Source organism: Phyllobates terribilis, unplaced genomic scaffold, assembly GCF_046119375.1.
Source record: "Phyllobates terribilis strain yellow unplaced genomic scaffold, ASM4611937v1 Scaffold_3__8_contigs__length_932513732, whole genome shotgun sequence".
Classification (NCBI taxonomy): Eukaryota; Metazoa; Chordata; class Amphibia; order Anura; family Dendrobatidae; genus Phyllobates; species Phyllobates terribilis.
Genome location: NW_027362763.1, coordinates 908,898,449 through 908,919,478, shown reverse-complemented (window position 1 = coordinate 908,919,478; position 21,030 = coordinate 908,898,449). Strand labels below are relative to the sequence as shown.

The 21,030-nt window shown below is 40.6% G+C and overlaps 1 protein-coding gene across 1 annotated transcript in view; it reads right to left on the bottom strand.

The window, feature by feature from the left end:
• Positions 1 to 628: 628 nt before the first annotated feature.
• MERTK (MER proto-oncogene, tyrosine kinase) overlaps positions 629 to 21,030 on the bottom strand; it is a 150,212-nt gene continuing 129,810 nt past the window's right edge. Inside the window, exons 16-19 of the mRNA XM_073672782.1 lie at positions 18,466 to 18,575; positions 16,759 to 16,918; positions 10,782 to 10,918; positions 629 to 6,496 (exon numbers count right to left, since the gene is read on the bottom strand). Of these exons, the coding sequence (XP_073528883.1) occupies positions 6,010 to 6,496; positions 10,782 to 10,918; positions 16,759 to 16,918; positions 18,466 to 18,575 (894 nt within the window). The 3' untranslated portion in view covers positions 629 to 6,009. The remainder of the gene's footprint in view (positions 6,497 to 10,781; positions 10,919 to 16,758; positions 16,919 to 18,465; positions 18,576 to 21,030) is intronic.

Sequence of the window (21,030 nt, the reverse complement as noted above, 5' to 3'; positions counted from 1 at the left end):
GCTGATGGGCATGGCTGGTATACAGACTGGCACGGCAGGTGCAGGTAGGTATGGCTGCTATTTACACTGGCACGGCAGGTGCTTAAAGATAAACTAGGACAGGGGACCTGAGACCTAAGAACCATGCAAACAAACAGAGTGAACAACATGTTGCTCAGGCATCTCCCAACAGGTGGAGGTGCCTTAAATAATAAGTGTCTCCCAACCATTGGCTGGGGACACTTTAGGACGCGTGTACCCTAAGCACAGTGCCCGGGGATCTGCCCGGCATGCTTAGACCCCGGGAAGCAGGGGCAAGAAGAGGACATGCGCGCCAAGGAACGAGGAGGTGAGCAAGTCGGCGTCCCTGTCGGGGGAGAGGAGGATGGGTAGCGTGCGGGTATGCCTGCGCTACAGAGGGATTTTTTAATTAAACGGTATTAACATTATACTGAGAGTATTGTGATTGAAAACTCGACAATGGAAGGAGGCAGAGGATGTCAAGGATCATCTAAAGTCGACAACTCTTTTTTTTTAATTAAAAATATTAGCCTTGGTTTGCAGATGCATGATAGGACTAAGCAAAGCGAATGGTTTTTGTTACACAAATGTATTGTTGAGCTTCAAAAACATTAACAAAAATCTGCAATGACTTAGGAACAATATGATTTATTTAAACAAGATTAATAGAAAAGTACAGCGTGAATTTGAAAATTGTACAGTGTGAAATGAAAAGGATAGCTGTTACATTTTTACATTTACATATTTACATCACAGTCATTGCCTGTAGATAATGCTACATATTAGAATGGAAAATGAGAGCTTTAGCTGCAATATTTTCACTGACACATTAAGAAGAAACTCAACAATTGTACATGTACAGACACCACTCCCTTATGTCACAACTTAAATTTTTGACAGTTTTGGAAAATTGTTGGCCCTTTAGAAATGATAGTTAAGGTTAAGATTAACCAGTTATATACAAGGCAATTTACCCACATTTTTGACCAGTCACATTTTTGTGCAGTTTAAAAAGCTGTAAAATGTTCTAGCAGAGATATTCTACTAATTTTTGCATCTTTCTTACCTGATATGTGGTGCTTCATTTTTATGTCACTGAAATATTCTCTCTTTTATGCTGACATCGGGTGATATTGGTGTGGAAATAAGTGACCATTATTCCCATTTTTTATGACCACAAAAAGGACAACTAAATTACATTTAAATATGTGTTCCTTATTCTGTAACAATTATTTCTATATATTGGACACCTTTTTTTTTTAAGAGGGGGACTAGTAGCAAGGATTTGGGTTGACAGACTCGGAGTCACTATTATTTATTTATTTTTTACCTGATATTGTTGATTTATTAATTAATTTATTTTACACATTATGACCCCATAAAGGTCAATATTTAAATATTTTCATCTAATTTCCCTTGTAACAGGGTCTGGTATATTTGTTCCAGTTACAGGGAAAATTCAGCCTACTGGATGGATAGTAGAGCCGCCTGGATTTCATATGACTGGCAGCAACTGCTCCCTCAATTTACATGGCAATCACATGACCGCTGTGTCTGGAGGAGGAAGCACTGTCAGTGCTTCCTAACACTGCATACACAGCACTTCTTTAGCGCTCCAGCCAGATCCCCGCTTCCGCAATTACATGATCACATGTAGCTAGTCTACTCTGCAGTGAACTTTTAACTGCCTGGACATTTAAAGTCTATGGGTGGTCCAGAAGCAGTTAAAGATATACACTGAAGTAATTGTCTGGGAATACCTCTTTTTTTCTTCTTTGGACAAAAGTATCATTTTGGTCCATTAAAGGAGTTCTCCTTGGATTATATAAATATTGCTTATATAAAAGAGTACAACATACTCTCACACCACCTAGTATAGTATATGCTAACATAATTCTCAATGCAGTTCACAGATAGCCTTTTCCATATTAAAGGGCTTGTCCACTTCTCGGACAACCCCTTCTCAATCACTATATTTCTCCCATGTAAAATAGTAACAGCTATATTCTGGTGCAGTAGGCGTTCCAGTAATGTTGGTGCCAGCTCTCTTGGGGTTCACGTAATGTTGTTATGTCATGGGAGCCCTGCAGTCAATCAGCGCCGCCTTACTCTCATCTACTTCGGATGTAACGGACATCCGGAGGAAGTCAACGAGCAACAGCACATGTTCACTTTTTCTGGGTGTCAGTTTTGTCTGAAGGAAGTAAGAGTAAAACGACCGTTGATTGACTGCAGGGTTCGCATGACATAACATCACGCAAGCTCCAGAAAAGCCAGTGTCCACACCGCTGGAACGGTGCACTGGAAGTGAGTATAGTTACTATTATTTTAGTTGGGGAAAATATAGTTATTGACAAGGGTTTGTCCAAGTAGGGGATAATTCTTTTAAGGTCTCATCCAAAACAACACTTTACATCAGGGTATATCTATTATATAGGGGCATATTAATAAAAACTGTCTAATTTTTTTATACAGTGCAAACTTAGACTAGACAGTCTTGAAATGCACCAAGTTTATCAAAGTGATTCATGCTGTGTGATAATTCTTTCTAATTTATACCACCTATTAGCTGAATTACTTTGTGTCAGAAATGTTCACTACAATTCTGGCACACTTTTTGGTACATGGTGTGGAATGTTAAGCCACACGCCGGTCAGCGAGGTCACATCCCCATCCAGACAAGTCGTAAAGTCTAGCACACATCACAAATATGGTGTAAGACGTTTTTTGGTACAAATTGCACATTTAGCTTGATAAATATGAATGACCGACAGTGCCACAGTCTTTGGCAAGATATATTCCGCTTTGGATGCAACTAGAGTATATCCAAAAGCATAGAAACAGATATATGTATGTCTTTAATTAATTTTCTGCTTATATTTGGGGCTAGAATAAAAAATATTTTTAATTTTCAATATCATAATGAAACCATATTACCAAAATCTGGACACCATATTACCAAAATCTGAACATAGCTGCTTGAACTGAACTCAGAGAATATATCTAAACATACATCAACTTTAAACGTGAATGAATTGTGAGAAAGTTATGACGTTCAGTCAGAAGTTCAAAAATAATATGCAAGTCAGTGTCAACAGGAGATTATGATTACCTGATATTTTTTTCCCTAAATCTTAGCTCAGAAGTGTCCATTAGCCCCACCTGTCCTACCTGGTGATGCAACCGCAGTGAATAGAGAGGTGTCTCATGTTCTGAAAACATCCATATAAATCAATACGATCTGTTCATCTCTCCAGTGATGGAGGATGGGGGGAATGGCTGCCATAGTACTTGTATCTGTTATGCCATAAATGTCTGATATACCCTACTATGGCATTTAATGCTAGTAAAGTGAGAGCTCACATATGTATACCTTTATTAGCAAAGATATGGGGTCAGTGCATCCTGCTTTTGTGGTCAGTGTGGAGTACACTCATAATTTAAATGTCAGATAATGGCCGCAATCTAGATAGATGCAATAGCTTCGGTCTATCATAGGGACTCATCACAGAAAACATACACTACACTGTATTTTTTTTTTTTTGTGGCAGGCCTATGTATAGGAAAACACAATCTTTGGTGGGACCCTAATGAAGGCCTTTTCTTGGTGTTGACCATGTGGTCTCCAGATGAATCTCCAGCTATCACTGCATAGAAGAAAAATATGAGACTCATCTCTGAAGAGGACAGACCTCTATTCCAGCCTACATTGCCCCATTCCAGCCTCTGATCTCCATCTGGAGACCACGAGCGCAACACAAAGAAGAGGCGTTCAAGAGAGAACATAATCCAAGGTAGCCGGACCCCTCTAGTCTTCATTCCAGGTACTCTAACAGCACAGTGTTAAAATGATTTGATCAGGGAACCAGTAGTACGGCCATTTCTTCAAATTGTCCCAGGAGCCATTTTTCAACACTACAACACATCTTGATCATTTGCGCGCCCAAGTGCATTCAGCGTAGCAGAACATTTCTTAGACAGCCATTAATAACCACATTAATACAATGTCAAGGCATTTAACTGCATGTATTCCTGTGCTTTGCACGCGTGCTCGATGCTGAATAAACTGAGATATTTTGAAAATTTTGTTTCCACTTTTTCATCATTTGCATATCATTAACATGTCTATCCATCCTGTAATTTCCATAACTCCATGACTTTTCCTTCTTGGTGTTTAAATTTAATTGTTGAGGAGTTTGTGTAATATAAATATTCTATAGTTTAAATGGCAACTATGACAATGTTGAACTATATGCTTTGAAAAGCTCCTGACATATACTTTGAACTAAGTGTATAAACACAGTGTACATTTAGCTTAACACCCATAGAAACAGCAGTGGCTGATATATAGAATGAATGCTCTGTCCAGGATATAACAGATGATCATCACCTTACAATGTCTATAGGACTGGTGGGCAACCTATCACATGGGTGCCTCAGATGTGGCTCTAATGTAGCATTCAATATGCATTGTCCCTTTTCGGCTGGCCACATACAAAGAGTCGTTCTTATAGGACATAGCTCTGTGTTCTTCTCTGCCACATGCAGATGCTTTTTGCCACACAATAATCTACAGTCCCCCCCAGTACAGATGTAAAGGGAGATCTAGGGGTTGCTTAAAGGGAACCTGTCAAGTCATTTCAAGCATCTAAAGTGTCCCAGTGCGTTGTTAGTGATGCAATGTGCATCCCTAACGCGTTATTTTCATTAAAATCGGCAGTCTAATCATGTCCCAAGAGCACTTTATATACTTATATCGTACCTGCTCATTTAGTCATAGGGGTGTGCTTAATTTTTGTTCGGTCATGGGCATCACCGCACACTATAGGTTTGCTACAATATAAGGGATTTCTCATAGATAGGTCTATCCTAAGAAGAGGCCACCAATATGTGATCAGTGTCCACTACATGGACCACCACTGATCAGCAAAATGAAGTGGAAAGGCCCTTTCATTTCTATGCCTGTGTGTCTCTATGCCTCTTCAGCCCTGTTCACTTGAATGAGGTACAGTATCAAATACCACACACAGTTGGGTGTATATTAGGTACACCATTTATTCAACTGAATATTGCTCCAGTCATGTTGCTTCCCATTTATTCTGCATACGAGGTCATCAATATAATATTGCAAAAGAAGTGTTAATAAAAATGAAGGGGAGGTAGAAAGGTTTTTCAGTATGTGTCTATGGAAACACAATCCCTACAAGAGCTAACGAAGGCACAATTCTGAATCCTTGAGTCACTAAAAATCATACATAAATGCTGAATATTTACACCATTTCTTACATCAATAGAAATGTATATATCCATCTATATACATCAATCAGCAAATATCTCTGTACAGAATACTGCATGGTATTTACATTGATTCAATGCAAAATTATGCTTCCCAAATCGTAAACTAACAAAAATATAAAGGCAGTACTGGTTAAGCAGCTTTATCAGAACGCTTAAAGGGAATCTGTCAAAACAATCCAACTCTCCAACTGTTTATTTGGTAATGTTTCTCTTTGAAAACTAAAGTCATCCACCCCCACACCTTTATCTATGTAATCTGTTGTCTCCAGACTGAAAAATAGCTTTTTTAATTCATATGCAAATGAGGTTTAAGTGCTCTGGGTATGTCAAAGCACTTCCCAAGTCTCAGGCTCCCCAGCTCTATTAACCTCCACACTCCACCTTCCTCTGCATGACTGATAGCTCACTGGCTTAACTACATGGTCATTAAGTTGTCAGGCAGGCAGAGGAAAGTGGGACTGGGCACACAATAGAGCCAGGGAAGCAGAGGCTTAGGAAGTGCTTTGAGACACCCAGAGCATTTAAGCCTCATTTGCATATGAGTTAAAACTGTGATTTTTTTCAGTCAGGGAGCAACAGATTACAGAAGTAAAAATGGGATGACATTATATTTAAGACCGCAATGTGACCATATAAATAGTTTCGGAGGGGGGATAGATCAGACAAATTTATTTTAACTTGGAAGAACAGGTATTAAATTGGTTTGGATTTCTATACTGCAATTTCAGAGTCCTCTGCGGAGTCATCAGCATAGAGAAGTTCTTCAGTCAATGAATTTCCATCCAGAAGAGTGTTGCTTTCACACCATGGCACTTTATTACGTGGCATACTGTCATGTAGAAGTGGAGCACAAGCTTGTTCAGATTCACCTGCCAATTCTTCAGATGCGCTATTCAAGATATACCTCTGTTCATCCAAACTGCTGCCATGGACCTCCACAGTGACCATAGTTGTGTCAGACCTGGAGGGAGTGATTTGTACATACTTGGAATCCACATCTATGGATAGGTCACTTATCTCTGGATCTTGCGTGAAAAGTTCACTGTCCTCGGGTAAACTGGTATTGATGTAAATAACATCTTCTTTATTCATTGCAGGAGGCAGTTCTTGAAGAAACTTCTCCAGCTTATATTTTAGTTCTGTGAATGTAGGTCTATCGGCTGGGTCAGCTCTCCAGCAGAGATACATCAATTCATACCTAAAGGTGGAGTAAGATGAAGACTTTTTACACTGCACAATTGTAGACTAATTTATTGCTTCAAATGAAAATTGATGCAATTTATTTTACTGAATTGAACAATGAAATGTAGCCATCAGTGAAAACAAACAACCTGAATTTGGCAGCGATTGCTTTATCACATTACCACCCAAAAGTAACCTATTTCAGCTTTCATCACTTGGGGTGAAAAGTAAGGAGCTTAGGCTCAGAATGTGAAGTAAGACCTGATAAATTAATAACTAATTAATTAAGTTGTGTCCATTTTTTTAGTTCACCCTGTCACTAGGTCCCCATTAAACATAATTCAGCTAGTATAAATGTATTTAGTTGTCCCTTTGTAGCTGGAAATTCATGGCATAAATTTCCTTCAGTTAGGTCCTGACGTACATTACAAAATTATATTGTGGTACCGTGTTAGCCAGAAAAATTTATGTAACTACATTTATACCCAAAAATGACCAAACTATTCTTCTCAGAGTGACACCTTTATTGACTAACCAGAAAAAAATATATATTTGCATGCTTTCAGAGCACAGAGGCTCCTTCTTCAACCCTAATTTGATTTCCTTGGCTTATCATTAGGAGTTATCACCCCTTATACCTCATGAACAAATGTCCTGCTGTAATATCTCTTAAATGTTGTGCTTTTGTCTTATCATTTAATTTGTAATCCTGCCTGAAGAAGGAGCCTCTGTGCTTTGAAAGCTTACAAATATATATTTTTTTCTGGTTAGCCAATAAAGGTGTCACTACGAGAATACTTTTGTCATTTTAGGGCATAAAAGTATTTAATACAGATAGGTCATATGATCTCATGGTAACCCCTGGCAATTACATGCCTTTATGATAAAATTGCCTGATTGATGAAATTAAATGGTCTGTGACACTGAACTTCTCCACAGAGGGACAGCTCCTTTCACAGATATTAATTATGACTGTACATCTCCAGTGAAACAATTGTAATGTAGGAAATGACAGTTCTGCTTCATTACTGTATATTTACTTTTAACAAATTAGTTTATTTAGGGAAAAATAGAGGTAATGATAATCCAAGCAAACAAAGATGGTAGGAGCACAGGGCAGAGGAATAAAATGCAAGAGGAAAGCACGTCTGGAGTCTGACTACATGTAAGTAACTATACCAGTGATGGCGAACCTTTTACGGACCGAGTGCCCAAACTGCAATCCAAAACCCACTTATTTATCGTCAAGTGCCAACACGGCAAATTAACCTGAATACTGAGGTTTTAGATTAGAAAAAACAACTGATACAAAGAGCAGGCGAGGGCAGTATAGAGCAGTCACAGAAAGGAGCAGGGGTCTGACACTGCAGAAATAAAGAATGTGCTCACAGAACATAGTATTTCATTCATTCAGATCTAGGATGTGTTATTTCAGTGTTCCCTTTATTTTTTTTGAGCAGTGTATATAAGCTCCCCCCAGCCTGCTAGCACTGCTGTTCATCGCATATTAAAAATAATAAAATAAATAATAAACACTCCTACTCACCTTCCTTCCTCTCCCGCGCAGCGTCCTCTCCTGTAGCCGGCAGCTGACTCCAGCGTCCTAGCGACAGGGGAGCATGACGTCACTGCCTTGCGCCCAGCCGCTTGTACGCTGCTAGCTGCTGGCCTCTGATTGGCCTTGGCCAGCAGCGTGTATTGCGGCGCACGGGCCTGGCAAGTTCGTGTGCTGCAATACACTTCAGCTAGATGTGCGTCTGAGAACGCACATCTAGCTGAAGTAGCGAGGCTGGCATCAGCACTCGGCGGGCTCTGACTTCTCACCCGCCGGGCCTGATCCAGTAGCGCTAGTGCTGCGGCGATGGCGCGCGAGCCCACCGGGAGGGTTCTGGAAGCTATCATCAGAAAGTAAACTCAGTTAACAACAAATGTACATTAGCAGCAATGAACAGACTCACACTCTATGTTTTGTACTGAAACATCTCATGAATCTATGGAAAGGTGATTGTGCAGGGAGGGGGAGCGGGATGAGCTGTGACATCACCTATTGTGAAAGGTGAATCCTATGTTATCAGCTGTATATAGTGGTTGTCATTGTAATCCTGCCTCTATTGAGCATTGCTGAAAATTCTTCCAGTCTAAAATAGCCCAAGAGGCCAGTGTGAAAATTGCAAGATTATTAGTTTTTGTTTGTTTTTTAAATAACGATCATGCTATTGTAAGAGTGGTAGACTGCACTGTCGCTTTCCTGCCCGTGAAGATAACAATTGCTTTACAATTGTGCTCAAAAGTTTACATACTCTGGCAGAATTTTTGCTTTCTTGGCCTTGTTTCAGAGAATATGAATGATAACAAAAAAACTTTTTCTTCGCTCACGGAAAACTGTGTTTTCTCTTTTCAAATCTTAATGAGTATAGTATAAGATTTAGGACATAAGATCGGTAGTAAGATAGTGACTATGGGGTAGGACAGAGTTTTGCAGGCATTATAAGTAAAACGTGTTTTGACAGGAAGTAAATGTAGCGCATAGTGTGTAGTGTAAGGAGATTTGTCAGGTTCAGACGTAGGGACAGACATAGTTAAAGTTCAGGACTAACCCATAGTGGGAGGGGAAAACCCCAGTAAAAAGGGACTGCTTCCTGATAGGAGTCAGATAGAGAAGTACAGTAACCGATGTCAAGTTCAAGTGCAGTGGGCTGCTAGTGCCAGCAAGAAGCTATCATTCCGGGCAGTGGGAGGCCTTACTGGAATCCCTTGTAGACATTCCTACAACATCCGGAGCTCAAGGCTTTTTACAGGTACTATGAAGAGTGCCTTATCCTCTGGCGTAATAGGAGGATAGATGTGAAAACGAGTTAAGGGAAGGTAACGCATCCCGGGTGTACTGCAAAACTGGACTGGAAATCCCTGGGGCTGACTGAGCCAGTAAACGTAGGGATAGTCCAGGAGGAACGGATAGTAATGCTGAACATGTGCTGTATTAAGGAAACAAGAAATGAGAAGTGCTGTGCCCGATATTGCGTTTTACAATCTAATGAACTTGAACTGTCCAGTATACTTCTGTGTGTTGAAACCAACTGTGTGTCCCCTGAGTTATGTGTGGCGGTTCCGGGGGATGGAGGCCTTGAGACAGCAGAGGCCTGTAGCCTACAAGTGAGTGTGATACACCCCACACCTGGCAGCACATTGGGACTAGGACACGATTTCCCTGTTAAGTGCCAGGGCATTATGGAGCAGCAGGGCTCACTCACATTGGCGTAGCTTCTTTTATATGAGACAATCGGCCCGATTATGGTAATGACACTAGGCTCAAACTCTGTCAGAATTTGAGCAGAGTGTGATCTGAGTCCCTCGCATGAGAGAATTGCAGCACAGGTGAGCAGTAGACGAATGCCCCCTGGAGCCGCCAGTATGTTAACATTTCCTGGTTTCTCTCCTCACTAAGCAGAGAACTCTCAAGTTATCATGGGATCCCTGCTTAGTCAGGAGAGAAACTAGGAAATATTATCATAAGTGCAGCTCCCAGGGACATCATTCCACTTTATAAGAGAACCGCTCACCACCATCCACCAGTGGTAAGTACATTACAGTTTTCTCTGCCACTCTGCAGCTTTATTATCACTGTCACACTGGTCTTTGCTCTGATCGGAGTGTTTTCATTCTGATCAAAGCACAGACCAGTGTGACAATGATAGATAGTGACGCTGACGAACGTCAGGGAGGAACCTTTTTAAAAAGTAACGGTATGTCCCAGGAACACCGCAATTTTGGTCTCTTTGACAGTACGTGCAGATTAGAAGCATGGGTGATGCTGAGAGATCAGTAAGAAGCTGTGCCCTCCACAAGATGGAAGCTCATTTCTATTGAAAAATAGGTACACAAAACAAGGGATTTTAGATAGATGCTTTCAAATCTGTCTACAGATCTGTCTTCAGTGAAGGATCACATTATACTTGCTCCTGATAAAAGTCTATAAAAAGGGCATAGGGACTTGGAGGAAGTCAGGAGCAGAGAGAGACAAAGAGGAACTGCTGAAGCTTTTAGTGCAGAGGGAAAATTAACTAACAATGAGGTCATATAATAACCAGAAATATTGTTATTCTTCATGTTCACACACATGACCGCTTTTTCCAAAATGTCATCTAAAAAGTGCAATTACACTTTAAGCCTGTGTCTAGTGTTACCACTATGCTTTTATTATTTGCTGTCACAATGTGCATAGGTATATGTATCATCACACCTATTATAGAAAAACAACATAATTTCTTCATACAGTGATTTCTACTGGTAGTTTTACTCACAATTCATCCAAACAGTCTGCTGGTTGCTTTAGCCTGTGTCCCTCAAGTAAATAGTCATAGATTTCATGGTTCTGAACTCCTGGATATGGAGTCATCCCTCTGGTTGCAATTTCCCACATTGTGATACCAAACGCCCACTGTAGATAACAAACAAAAGGATCTGGGTGATATTTCCAGAAGAAATGAATGAATCCTTTCACACTGAAAAGGTCAGATACCAGCATCCTACTTGTGCTGAAAGCAAAGATGATAGTTATTGGGAGTAACAAACAAGGTTTTGTAAAGAAATTATGTAAGAAGACAATGACGTCCACCTATGGTCACAAACAAGAAGTTCTGAATCCACTTAATAACACTCTATAGTCTGAGGTTATTTCTCATCACAGTAATGACAAGTGTGAATGCACCCAATATAGTGAAGATGTTGGTGTTTATTGCAAGCTAAGGAAATGGATATGTAATAAGTAATTAGATGAAAATATGGTGGTAGTATTATCACATAATAATCATACTGTAAAACTTTCTGCTAATGATAGGTCATGCAAAAATATACAAGAATCCGGCACTTTAGGATGAGTAAAGAAAATGTAATGGTGTTGTCATGTATTATACACTGTGTAATTATGTGACAAATTAGTCTAATTGACTTTCATCACAAGTACGTGACTGTCTGTACAAGATGCTCACAAGTATCCTCAAGTTCCTGTGCCTGCAGGCAATTGCCAGGTGGGACTCAAGAACACCACAATTATAGCCACAGCAACTTGAGGATACTTGTGAGCATCTTACACACACACAGTCACATATTTGTGATGTAGGACAAGTAGACCAAATTGTCTCATGATTACACACTGTATACAAGACAACACAATTACATTTTCTAATACTTTCAAGTGTCGGATTCTTCTCTATTTTGAAACTTATGGGGTTGCACCCTATCTGAGCACCACAAATCTCTAGAGGTACCGTATTTCCAAGTACAGATATGTCATGCACTGCCATACTCCAATGCATACATCTTTTCTAGGATCCCTTAGTATTGAAAATTTCAATTGACTACGGAAAAATGGAATACTAACACATACCTGACAGGCCATAGAGGATTCAGTACAACGTTCTGCAGCTATCCCTATTATATACAGTGAAGATGTCATCCACACCACGATGCATGTATAAATATACTGGTCACGTAAGGCAGCTAGTGAACTGTTAGTTCTTGAAAATTATGTGTAGGGATAATGGACAAGTGTACGGATCTGTCTCTGCTATTAGGGTGTACAGCAGAGGATATCTTTTTCTTCTTATATTGGCTTGTTGTATCTTACAATTACATTGTATGGAGGCTTTTTTTCAGTCCTATTCCATACTACTGTTTAGTCAGCATATAACATAACTTTTGATATCCTGTGTTTTTCCAACACAGCAGTGTTCGCCATCATTGAAGCCAGCGCTGGTCCTCTGATGTGTGCTGTCGGCGTGACGTGACTTGGACTTAACAAAAGTTAGATTATTAAGTGCCAATACTTTGATTGCTAATCTGTCCTCAACAAACAGGCAAAACTAAAAAAAGAAAAAAAAATGTTTCCTTTTCTGTTAAAGGCAGTATATTTTGTATCTGTGCCCTTCATTATACTACTGCCTACCCACTATTACATGCTGTATATGTGCCCTACTACATACAACTTCGCTACTGTTCCATGTGGTATGTTTTGTATACTATATATCTATCTATATACTGTAGGGCATTGTTAATATTCCTATTTGCCTATGTAAGTTAGTGTTGATATCCCAGTACATCACGGTGCCCCAGACCTACTTCGGAGTTTAGCTAATAACATATTTGTCCATGGAACCCTTTCCCCTTTTTGTGTTAATATAGTGTTTCATGACATTTATTTTATAGGCTTATACAGCGCCATTAATTATACAGCGTTCCCTATATGTTTTGTATCAAATAAAATTGATATTTTTATAGCCAGGCTTACTCTGGGGGTCTTGTGTAATTTTTTTGTAGTAGATTATACACTATGTGTTTTGAGGTAGCTCTAAGTTTGAGGAGGTTTAGTTTAGGTTGTTGTGAAAGTTGCTCAGATCTCAGCAAGTGAATAGGGCTAAATTGTGATGGAGATGCTCAGACAAGTGAGTCTTTTGGAGTGTGTTCCTGATATGTTGTTAATATCTTCCAAAAATGGTCCAAGGAAGGACAGCAGGTAAACCCAAGAGAAGGTCTTGAGACACCATGTGGATAACTGCCTTCATGTGGGTCGCTCACTTCGAGAAGAGATGGCACCATGATGTACTAAGAAGCAGGCAACCTGGAGGAAGTAGAGGGCTGTTTAGGACAATGTTCTGCAGGAAAACCTTGGATTCTGGCATTCATATGGAGGTTAACTTCTCAGTATCAGTCACCCCATGACATCTTTTACAAATCCTATGGTGTTAATGCCTTGATGGGTTAAAGTAGTATCTGTACTACAATGAGAAGCTACACAAGTGGTTTTCGTGTTTTGGCTGATCGGTGGATATGTACAGAGTATGTAGACAGCCAGATTGAAAGATATCATATAAACTGAAAAGTAAATAGGTAGGTTTGTAGTTATGTCATTTCTTACGAAAATTGTGCATCAAATGAGTAAGAGCACATTGCTCATTATTATTGTTCTACGTTCATAAACTGAGCCAAATCAATTGCATTATATTTAGCATGGTGTACTCTGAAAGTCTCTGCTAAGGAGGAAATTACATTTCAGTCTGAATAGACACAGCTGAAAGGGAATCTGTCAGTTTTTGCTCTTTAACATGAGAGTAGCACAATGTAGGGGCAGAGATCCTGATTCCAGAGATGGAGAAGAAAGTTTAAAACTTTATCTTAATTGTACATGATACAGCCTGATTTAGAGCTGCATTTACAATTCTGCTTTTAGGCTTTGGAATTAGCATAAAAACTTCTGAAAACACACCAAGAACCTAGCTAAGTTCCTATAATGCAATAGGACACTCATTTGAATGTTCAGTACCTACTGCAGGATTATATTGATCCAACATGGGTTGATGGTATATTTGAACTCTGAAATCTGCAATTGTTAACACATCTTTAGCTAATTTACAAACTGTAGTTAATGATTAGTTTAAAGGGATTGCCCAGGACTTATAAATGAATTATCTATTCTTATGCCATCAATACAGTGCCTTGAAAAAGTATTCATACCATGTGAAGAAATGGGGAAAAGTTCACAGGTTTTAAATACTTTTTCAAGGCACAGTATATAATCAGCTGTCTGCAACTCCCTCTGAGGCCATATACATAAAGTATACAGAGCCGGAACAGCACAGCAACATTTATTGTGTTGTGGCCATTCTTGGATACTGTAGCTGTGCCCTCATTCACTTAGGAGTTGAGCTGCAGTACTTGAGAATGGACAATGCACAATGTATTGTGTCACGTCGGTAACTCGCACGCCTTCTCAGCGCAGTCCTTCTCACTGCGGTCAATGCTCTACTACTCCTCCTCCTCATGTCAGGCTGTCGACCTGTGTTGCCTCTTGCAGCACTCCCAGCACTGCTGCATCTTCCTGCTGTCTCCACCTGGCTATAGGGAGGTGCGGCCAGACTCTGCAGGAATTTAACCTGGCTGGGTCCTGCAGAGTTCTGCTTCCCTAAGCTTGTTGATGTATTCCTGTGCTTATAGTAGATTTGTTTATGTATTTCTGTACAGTTGGTGGTCCTGTTGATGTATTCCTGTACTGATTGTGGTTCTCGTGATATATTCCTGTACTGGGTGGTTTTGGTGATGTATCTCTGTAATATATCTCTAAAATATTGGTGGTTCTGATGATGCATTCATGTACTGATAGTGGTTCTAATAACATATTCCGGTACTCAAGTGGTTCCAGTGATGGTTCCTGTTCTGATGGTGGTTCTGGTGTTTTATTCTGTACTGATAAAGGTTCTGGTGATGCATTTGTGGCGCCCCTGAGGGTTCAGTCGCCACAGCGGTACTGCATCTCACCCAGAGGTGTGGTATCTCACTCTCAGGTAAGGAAAGAGTACAGCTCAGGACCCTAACACTACATTCACTACACCACATTTCCGGGGGACAGGGCGAGATTGCTCCTACGGGAGAGCACAGTCCCTGGTCCCTGGCTGGAGTGGGGGGAACCACCTAGAGAGGGAGGAACCATGTAGTGGATGGGGTGGAGGACGTAGATCCTGGGAGCACGTGTAGAAGGAGGTATAAGAGGGAGGAACCATCTTAGAACAGTGTTCAGTTCAGACAGACAGTCTGAGGAGAAGTGACAGGAGCAGAGGCTCTGCATGAGCTCTGCTCCAGAGGCGGGCCTAGCCAGGAGGCCTGAGCCCGAGAGGAGTGGGAGCAGGAAAGGCTCCAGGAACGAGGAGAGAAGGGACCCTAGGGGTACGGGCCGTGCAGCAAGCCACCCGTATGCCCGCTGCTACCAGGAGGTAGAGGGGTCAGGCCAGATAGATGGAACCGGTTCCTCAACTAGCAAGAACTACAAGGTTCAACTAGGAAACCGGAGGCTGCAGCACTTTAAGTACCGCAGGCCATAAGTCCACACCAGTCCACTAAGAAGGTAGCCACATAGGACCCAGGGGACGGAATCCACGTCGCCCGCCAAGGCCCGAGGATACCGGATAGAAGTGTCACTAGGTGTGAGGTGCAGGAAGAGGGCCAGAGAGAGGACACACAGAAGGAGGTCCTGTTAAGTGCTCCGGAGTTACCTGAGGGTCGGCTGAACCTCTCACTGTGTGAACACAGGACGCCGTGGGCCTTGCACTGGCGCCTGCAACTGGAACTGCTATAATCGTGAGTAAAGACCCTGGGACTGCACTATACTGACTCTGTGGTTCTTACTGACTCCCTGCACTACAACCACCATCATCCACCCACACTGCCCTGAAGCCACACTCTTTCTGTGGGGAGTTATACCACCTTTGCTGCTATACCACCGGCTTCAGAGGACTGTTCCGCAGCGGGGGTCTCTATTAACCGCACTCCACAGGTGGCGTAGTCGGACATTAAACACCTTTACATATAAGACTAGCCTTTGGTTTGACCGCCCTGGGTCACGGACCGGGTCACCGCCACGGTGACTACAACCCCCAGCGTCTACAGGACCGGCTCCGGGTACCCCATGGCCCAGGGGGCAGGTCACATTCATGTACTAATGTGCTGCATTAATGTACTGATGATGATTCTGTTGCTGCATTAATGTACTGATGATGGTTCTGGTGATGTATTCCTGCACTGATTGTGTTTCTGGTGATGTATTCCTGTACCATTGTTAGTTCTGGAGATGTATTTCTGTACTGTTATTGGTTCTGAAATTGTACACATTTAGCAATCCATAACTTTGTCAGATTGGGTGCTAAATGCTAAGCATTGTGCAATCTGATCAGTTAAGGATAACTACATCAGTATTTATGTTAGGATCATTAATTTTATCCTTACAGTGTTTAATATACTTACTCTGAGGAGTTGATTCTGCTTGCTGGTCAACACATGACATGCAGAAAAATCTAGGATTCACTGGAGTCTTCTCACTTTCATCAGACGGAATATTCAAAAGGGGTTGTCCAATAGTGTACAACCCCTTTAAAGCTTTTACAGTCAGAGCCACTTGATAGGCATTGCTAGTCTTGTGATCAAAATGTAGGAAACATGACAAACCCCATTATAAGTCAATGAGTACTGTCAAGATTCATTTTCATCCGTTTGAGAAAGGATCTGTCATAGATGTCATGACCTTGAAATTAATGAAAGCTGTGACGCAGAGACTTACTGACAAGTGTTCATACTAAAATGACACACTTATAATAATAATGTTTTTGTCCTTATGACTGATATCAATTTCGGCATCCACAAAATGATTTGACATAATGCTAGTTTGTAGCAATACGATTGGCTTGAAGAACAAGGTATTTTGTATGTGTTACACCATGATGTTCAGTATCTTACCACATCACTCTTCACCGTGTAGATACGATCAGCGAGGCTTTCCACTGCAATCCATTTCACAGGCATCTTTGCAATACGTCCTTGACGGTAGTAATCACCACTATATATTTTTTTAGATAAGCCAAAATCAGCAACACACACAGTCATGTCATCCCTCAACCTAAAAAGAATTAAAAAAAGTTGGAGCAGTTAAGACATTTCAGAGTCTTACACAAACATTGCACATTAAGTTTGTAAAATCAATCATTGTATTTTCTAGTTATATGTAAATAAAGCCAAAAGCATGAAACTTTCTAATACACCATTCAACTATTCCCGAAGCGGAAAATCTCGGATTGCTAATAGTGAATATGCATTTTAAAAAAGAAATAAAACAAATCTATTCCTGTTTACTACTACACTAGGACAAAAGTATTGGGGCACACCTCTTAACCTGTTAAGGACGAAGCCTAATTATGCCTAAAAAGCATAAGAATTTATGGTGGTTTAGTCATGTTCTATTGCTTTTGTACAATAAATACTGTTTGCAAAAAAATATTTTTTGGGTCACCATACTCAGAGCCATAAGTTAAACATTTTTCCATCAACTGAGCTATAGGAGGGCTTATGTTTTTTCCGGACAATTGGTGGTTTTCGTTAGTCCCAAAAGTGCCAGCCACTTCTGTGTAACTTTCTGTCCACTTCCGGTTGTCAGGTATAATCCGCCAACGCAGAGACACCTAGATGGATTACAGCAAGTGAAGGAGGGGGCTTTGTATCTCTGCTCATGTTCCCTTGTCTGTCAAATGGCAGAAAGAGAGGTGGGCTTTCAGTTCAGGACAGGCATCCCTCGGACAATGGCAGGCAGAACGCAAAGAAGTGAAGAAATCTAATGACAACTGAGAAGGGTAAGATTAAGACCGGAATTGATTAAAATACAGCAAATATATGAAAAGGACCCCACTAGGGACCTGGCCTTTCTCTAATAAGCTTTTATAATTTGCATCTTATTAACAATAAGGTTGGTCAGAATACAGTGAGTCAGAATAAATCTTGAATTTACGTAATTGGATACGTAGATACAAAGGAGAATATTGTCTGAAAAGGAGAGTCCTAACTAACTGTCTGCATGATAAGGCAGGTGAAAACTAGAACTACAGGGCATGACCATCGCTCCAATGTCATCTGCAATACAGTAGGTCCAATTCCCCTGAGGACGCGGCCCACAAGTGAAACATGGTTAAAGCTTGTAATAGGTTTTGAAAGGTTGTCCTATGCTGTTAAAATGAAATAGAGAGCAGTTGTTGCAGATTTTTACTCCTTGATAATACAACAATCACAGTGCCAATAGTGCTGATAGCAATATAAATCAATTTATATAAAGAAACACACAAGACTCACTGTCTGTATTCTGACCCACTTCACTGCTAATATGTTAAGGAAATGTAGATCAAATGTAAGTTTTAAAAAAACATTAGTGAAAGGTTGGGTCACTGGTATATTTGTTTTATTTAAAGTAAAAGAAGTTCCAGCACCTATAGGCCTGGCAGAATCTTGATGAAGCGTCTACATTTACTCTGTTTTTGAGTGAATTTAAAGGCATGCTTTAATTAAACAAAATAGTCATCAACTGACAGCAGAGACAACCATTTTACATTAATTTCAAGTCACTGATCACAAATTTGTATTTGCAACACATAGAAGATTTTCCTTAAGGATTAGACTTACATGCAATTCCGTGCTGCCAGGTCTCTGTGTAGAAAATGTTTACTGCTAAGGTAATCCATTCCAGTAGCAATGTCAACCATAAACTTAACAAGAGTCTGCAGAGGTACACACTGGAAATGAAAAAAATCCATAAATTAATATTTATTATATATTGAAGAGAGTTCAAAAATCATATGACTCACGGCGATTATTTTTATTTTATGCTGTCTAACCATATCCTTCATTAAATTACATATAAACAATGAATACTATATGTTCTTCCAACAATTGTATGTACATCCAATGGCTGGGGACAGAGGGATGGTCCAACATGTCCCAACTCAGCGAGGCAGATGACAAATAATAGTCTCACTATTAGGACATTTGTCAGTGTTAGGCCTGATTTTTCTCGTACGCAAAAACGGTCCAAGTTTCTTCAGGGTTTATGATCAGAGTGTTATCAGAGTTTTTTTCAGTGTCAGTTTTTCCATCACAGCTTAGTCAGAGCTTCTCTTGGATGACAGAAAGAAAAGATGGAGATTTCTCAAGCATCCGACTGTTGTCCGTTTTTTTTCATAGATCTATAGATTTAATTGGTGAGTTTGATCCGAGACTTGGATCAATAGGAGACGGCATAAAATCAAATAACAATCATAAGTCATATGATTGTGTTTTTGTGTGGATCCCTCAGTCTGAGGAAAAATTCAGATGTGAACTACCCCATAGAATATCACACGTATCATAAACTACCCCCCTTCACATGTCCATTTTGTATATCCATATTCGGTTCGTTTTTAAGGACCGCAAATACGGACATACGCACACCCATTGGGTCTGTGCATAGGTCAGTGTGTTTCCACGGAACGTGTGTCCGTGTAAAAAACCTGCAGACATGTCAGTTTTATTTGAGCAGCACGCACAAAACAAAATGCATGCTGCACATGTACACACTGATGACACATGCATGACACCCCTGTGTCATCAGCGTGCCACATACCGGCACCTGGGAAACAGTGGTACTTTTCACGCTGATCGCCATCGGCGGCTTCTGGAGGCAACTTTCATCATTGTCCCATGCTCACGCTGAGATCAGCACGAGCAGGGGACAATGCTGAGAGTTGTATTCAGCCCCTGCTGTCTACATAGAGTGTAAAATTAAGAATGAAATTTAAAAAAAAACAGTTATACTCACCTAACACCTAATCCTCTGAAGCCATTGTCCCATGTAAAAAAAACAAAAAAACAATATCCCTCACCTGTCTGAAGTGGAAAGAATCCATAGTGTCCCACACTGTAATCCATCTGTGTGACATTTGCTCATCCGCATGAGCGGTGGCATTAGGTTGACCACTCATGCTGAAGAGCAGGGTAGAATGTCTCGATGCAGCGAGAGCTGGCCCCTGAAATGCGGCGACCTTAGTGAGTTCACCCCAGTTCATGGTGATAACTGTCTCACGGTGTTGCGCTGAGCTCACTGAGTTCAGCGCAGTTCATGCGTCCATGTGACACATACCAGCGCCTGGAAAATGTATTACAGTTCGTGCTGATCTCAGGCGCCGGTATGTGTCACACAGACGGCACACGGACATACAGATGTCACACGTATGCCACACGGATGTCACAATCGGACATACGGATGGCATATGGACACCGACCACGGATCTCACCAGTACTGGGTTTTCACGTACAGGAATCACAAGAACGTATGAAGGAGGCCTCAGAGTGCTATCTGTGAAAAACATGTATAGCACTTGTGCAAGAAAAACTTAAATCTGAATTAGCCCTTAAAGGGGTTGCATGTATTTGGGATTAAAAATCATTTTGCAATTGGGTTTTATGAAAAAATTTCACAGTTTGGCCTTTACAGGCTTTTTTGTTTTTTTTTGTACTTTGGTGTGGTCTGAGAGGAGCTCAGAAAAAGACGGATAACAGAGTTACAAACTCTTCCATTAGACTGTCAGAAGGAGCTCACTGATATATTCTCAGTTAACTCATTCTGCAGCTAGCAATAGACAGTGCACCACAGAGGCTATAAAAGGCAAATGGTGCAATATTTTTAATGAAACCCAATTACAAATGTTATTTTTAAAGTAAACATACAAGCATTTAAGTAAAAAAGAATGTCTCAGAAGATGGATACAACCTTTTTAAGTTTGCTTAGTCATATTGAAAGAAAAGCTCATACATAAAACATTATTATTATGTTCCTATAGTCCCTAATCCTTGTCACAGCTAAACATTTTTCAATCAAGGTTGGATAATCTACATGATCAGAAGATTTTGTCACACAGGAGTTTCTACATTACTGGGTGTCAACGAAGAAAAGGATAGTGGTGTAGACCAATATAGCTATTATCAGGTGACAAGGACACCAGGTCCTCCCAAGTCAAATTATCGTATTTTTCGGACTATAATACGCACCAGACCATAAGACGCACTCCAAATTTTGGGGTGGAAAATAGGAAAAAAAATATTTTTTAAAGGATGGGGGTCCGTCTTATAGTCTGAATAGGTATCTTACCTGGGGGGGCGGTGGAGCTGGGGTCACAGGAGGCAGGGTCCTTCAGGAAGAAGGCGGAAGTGGAG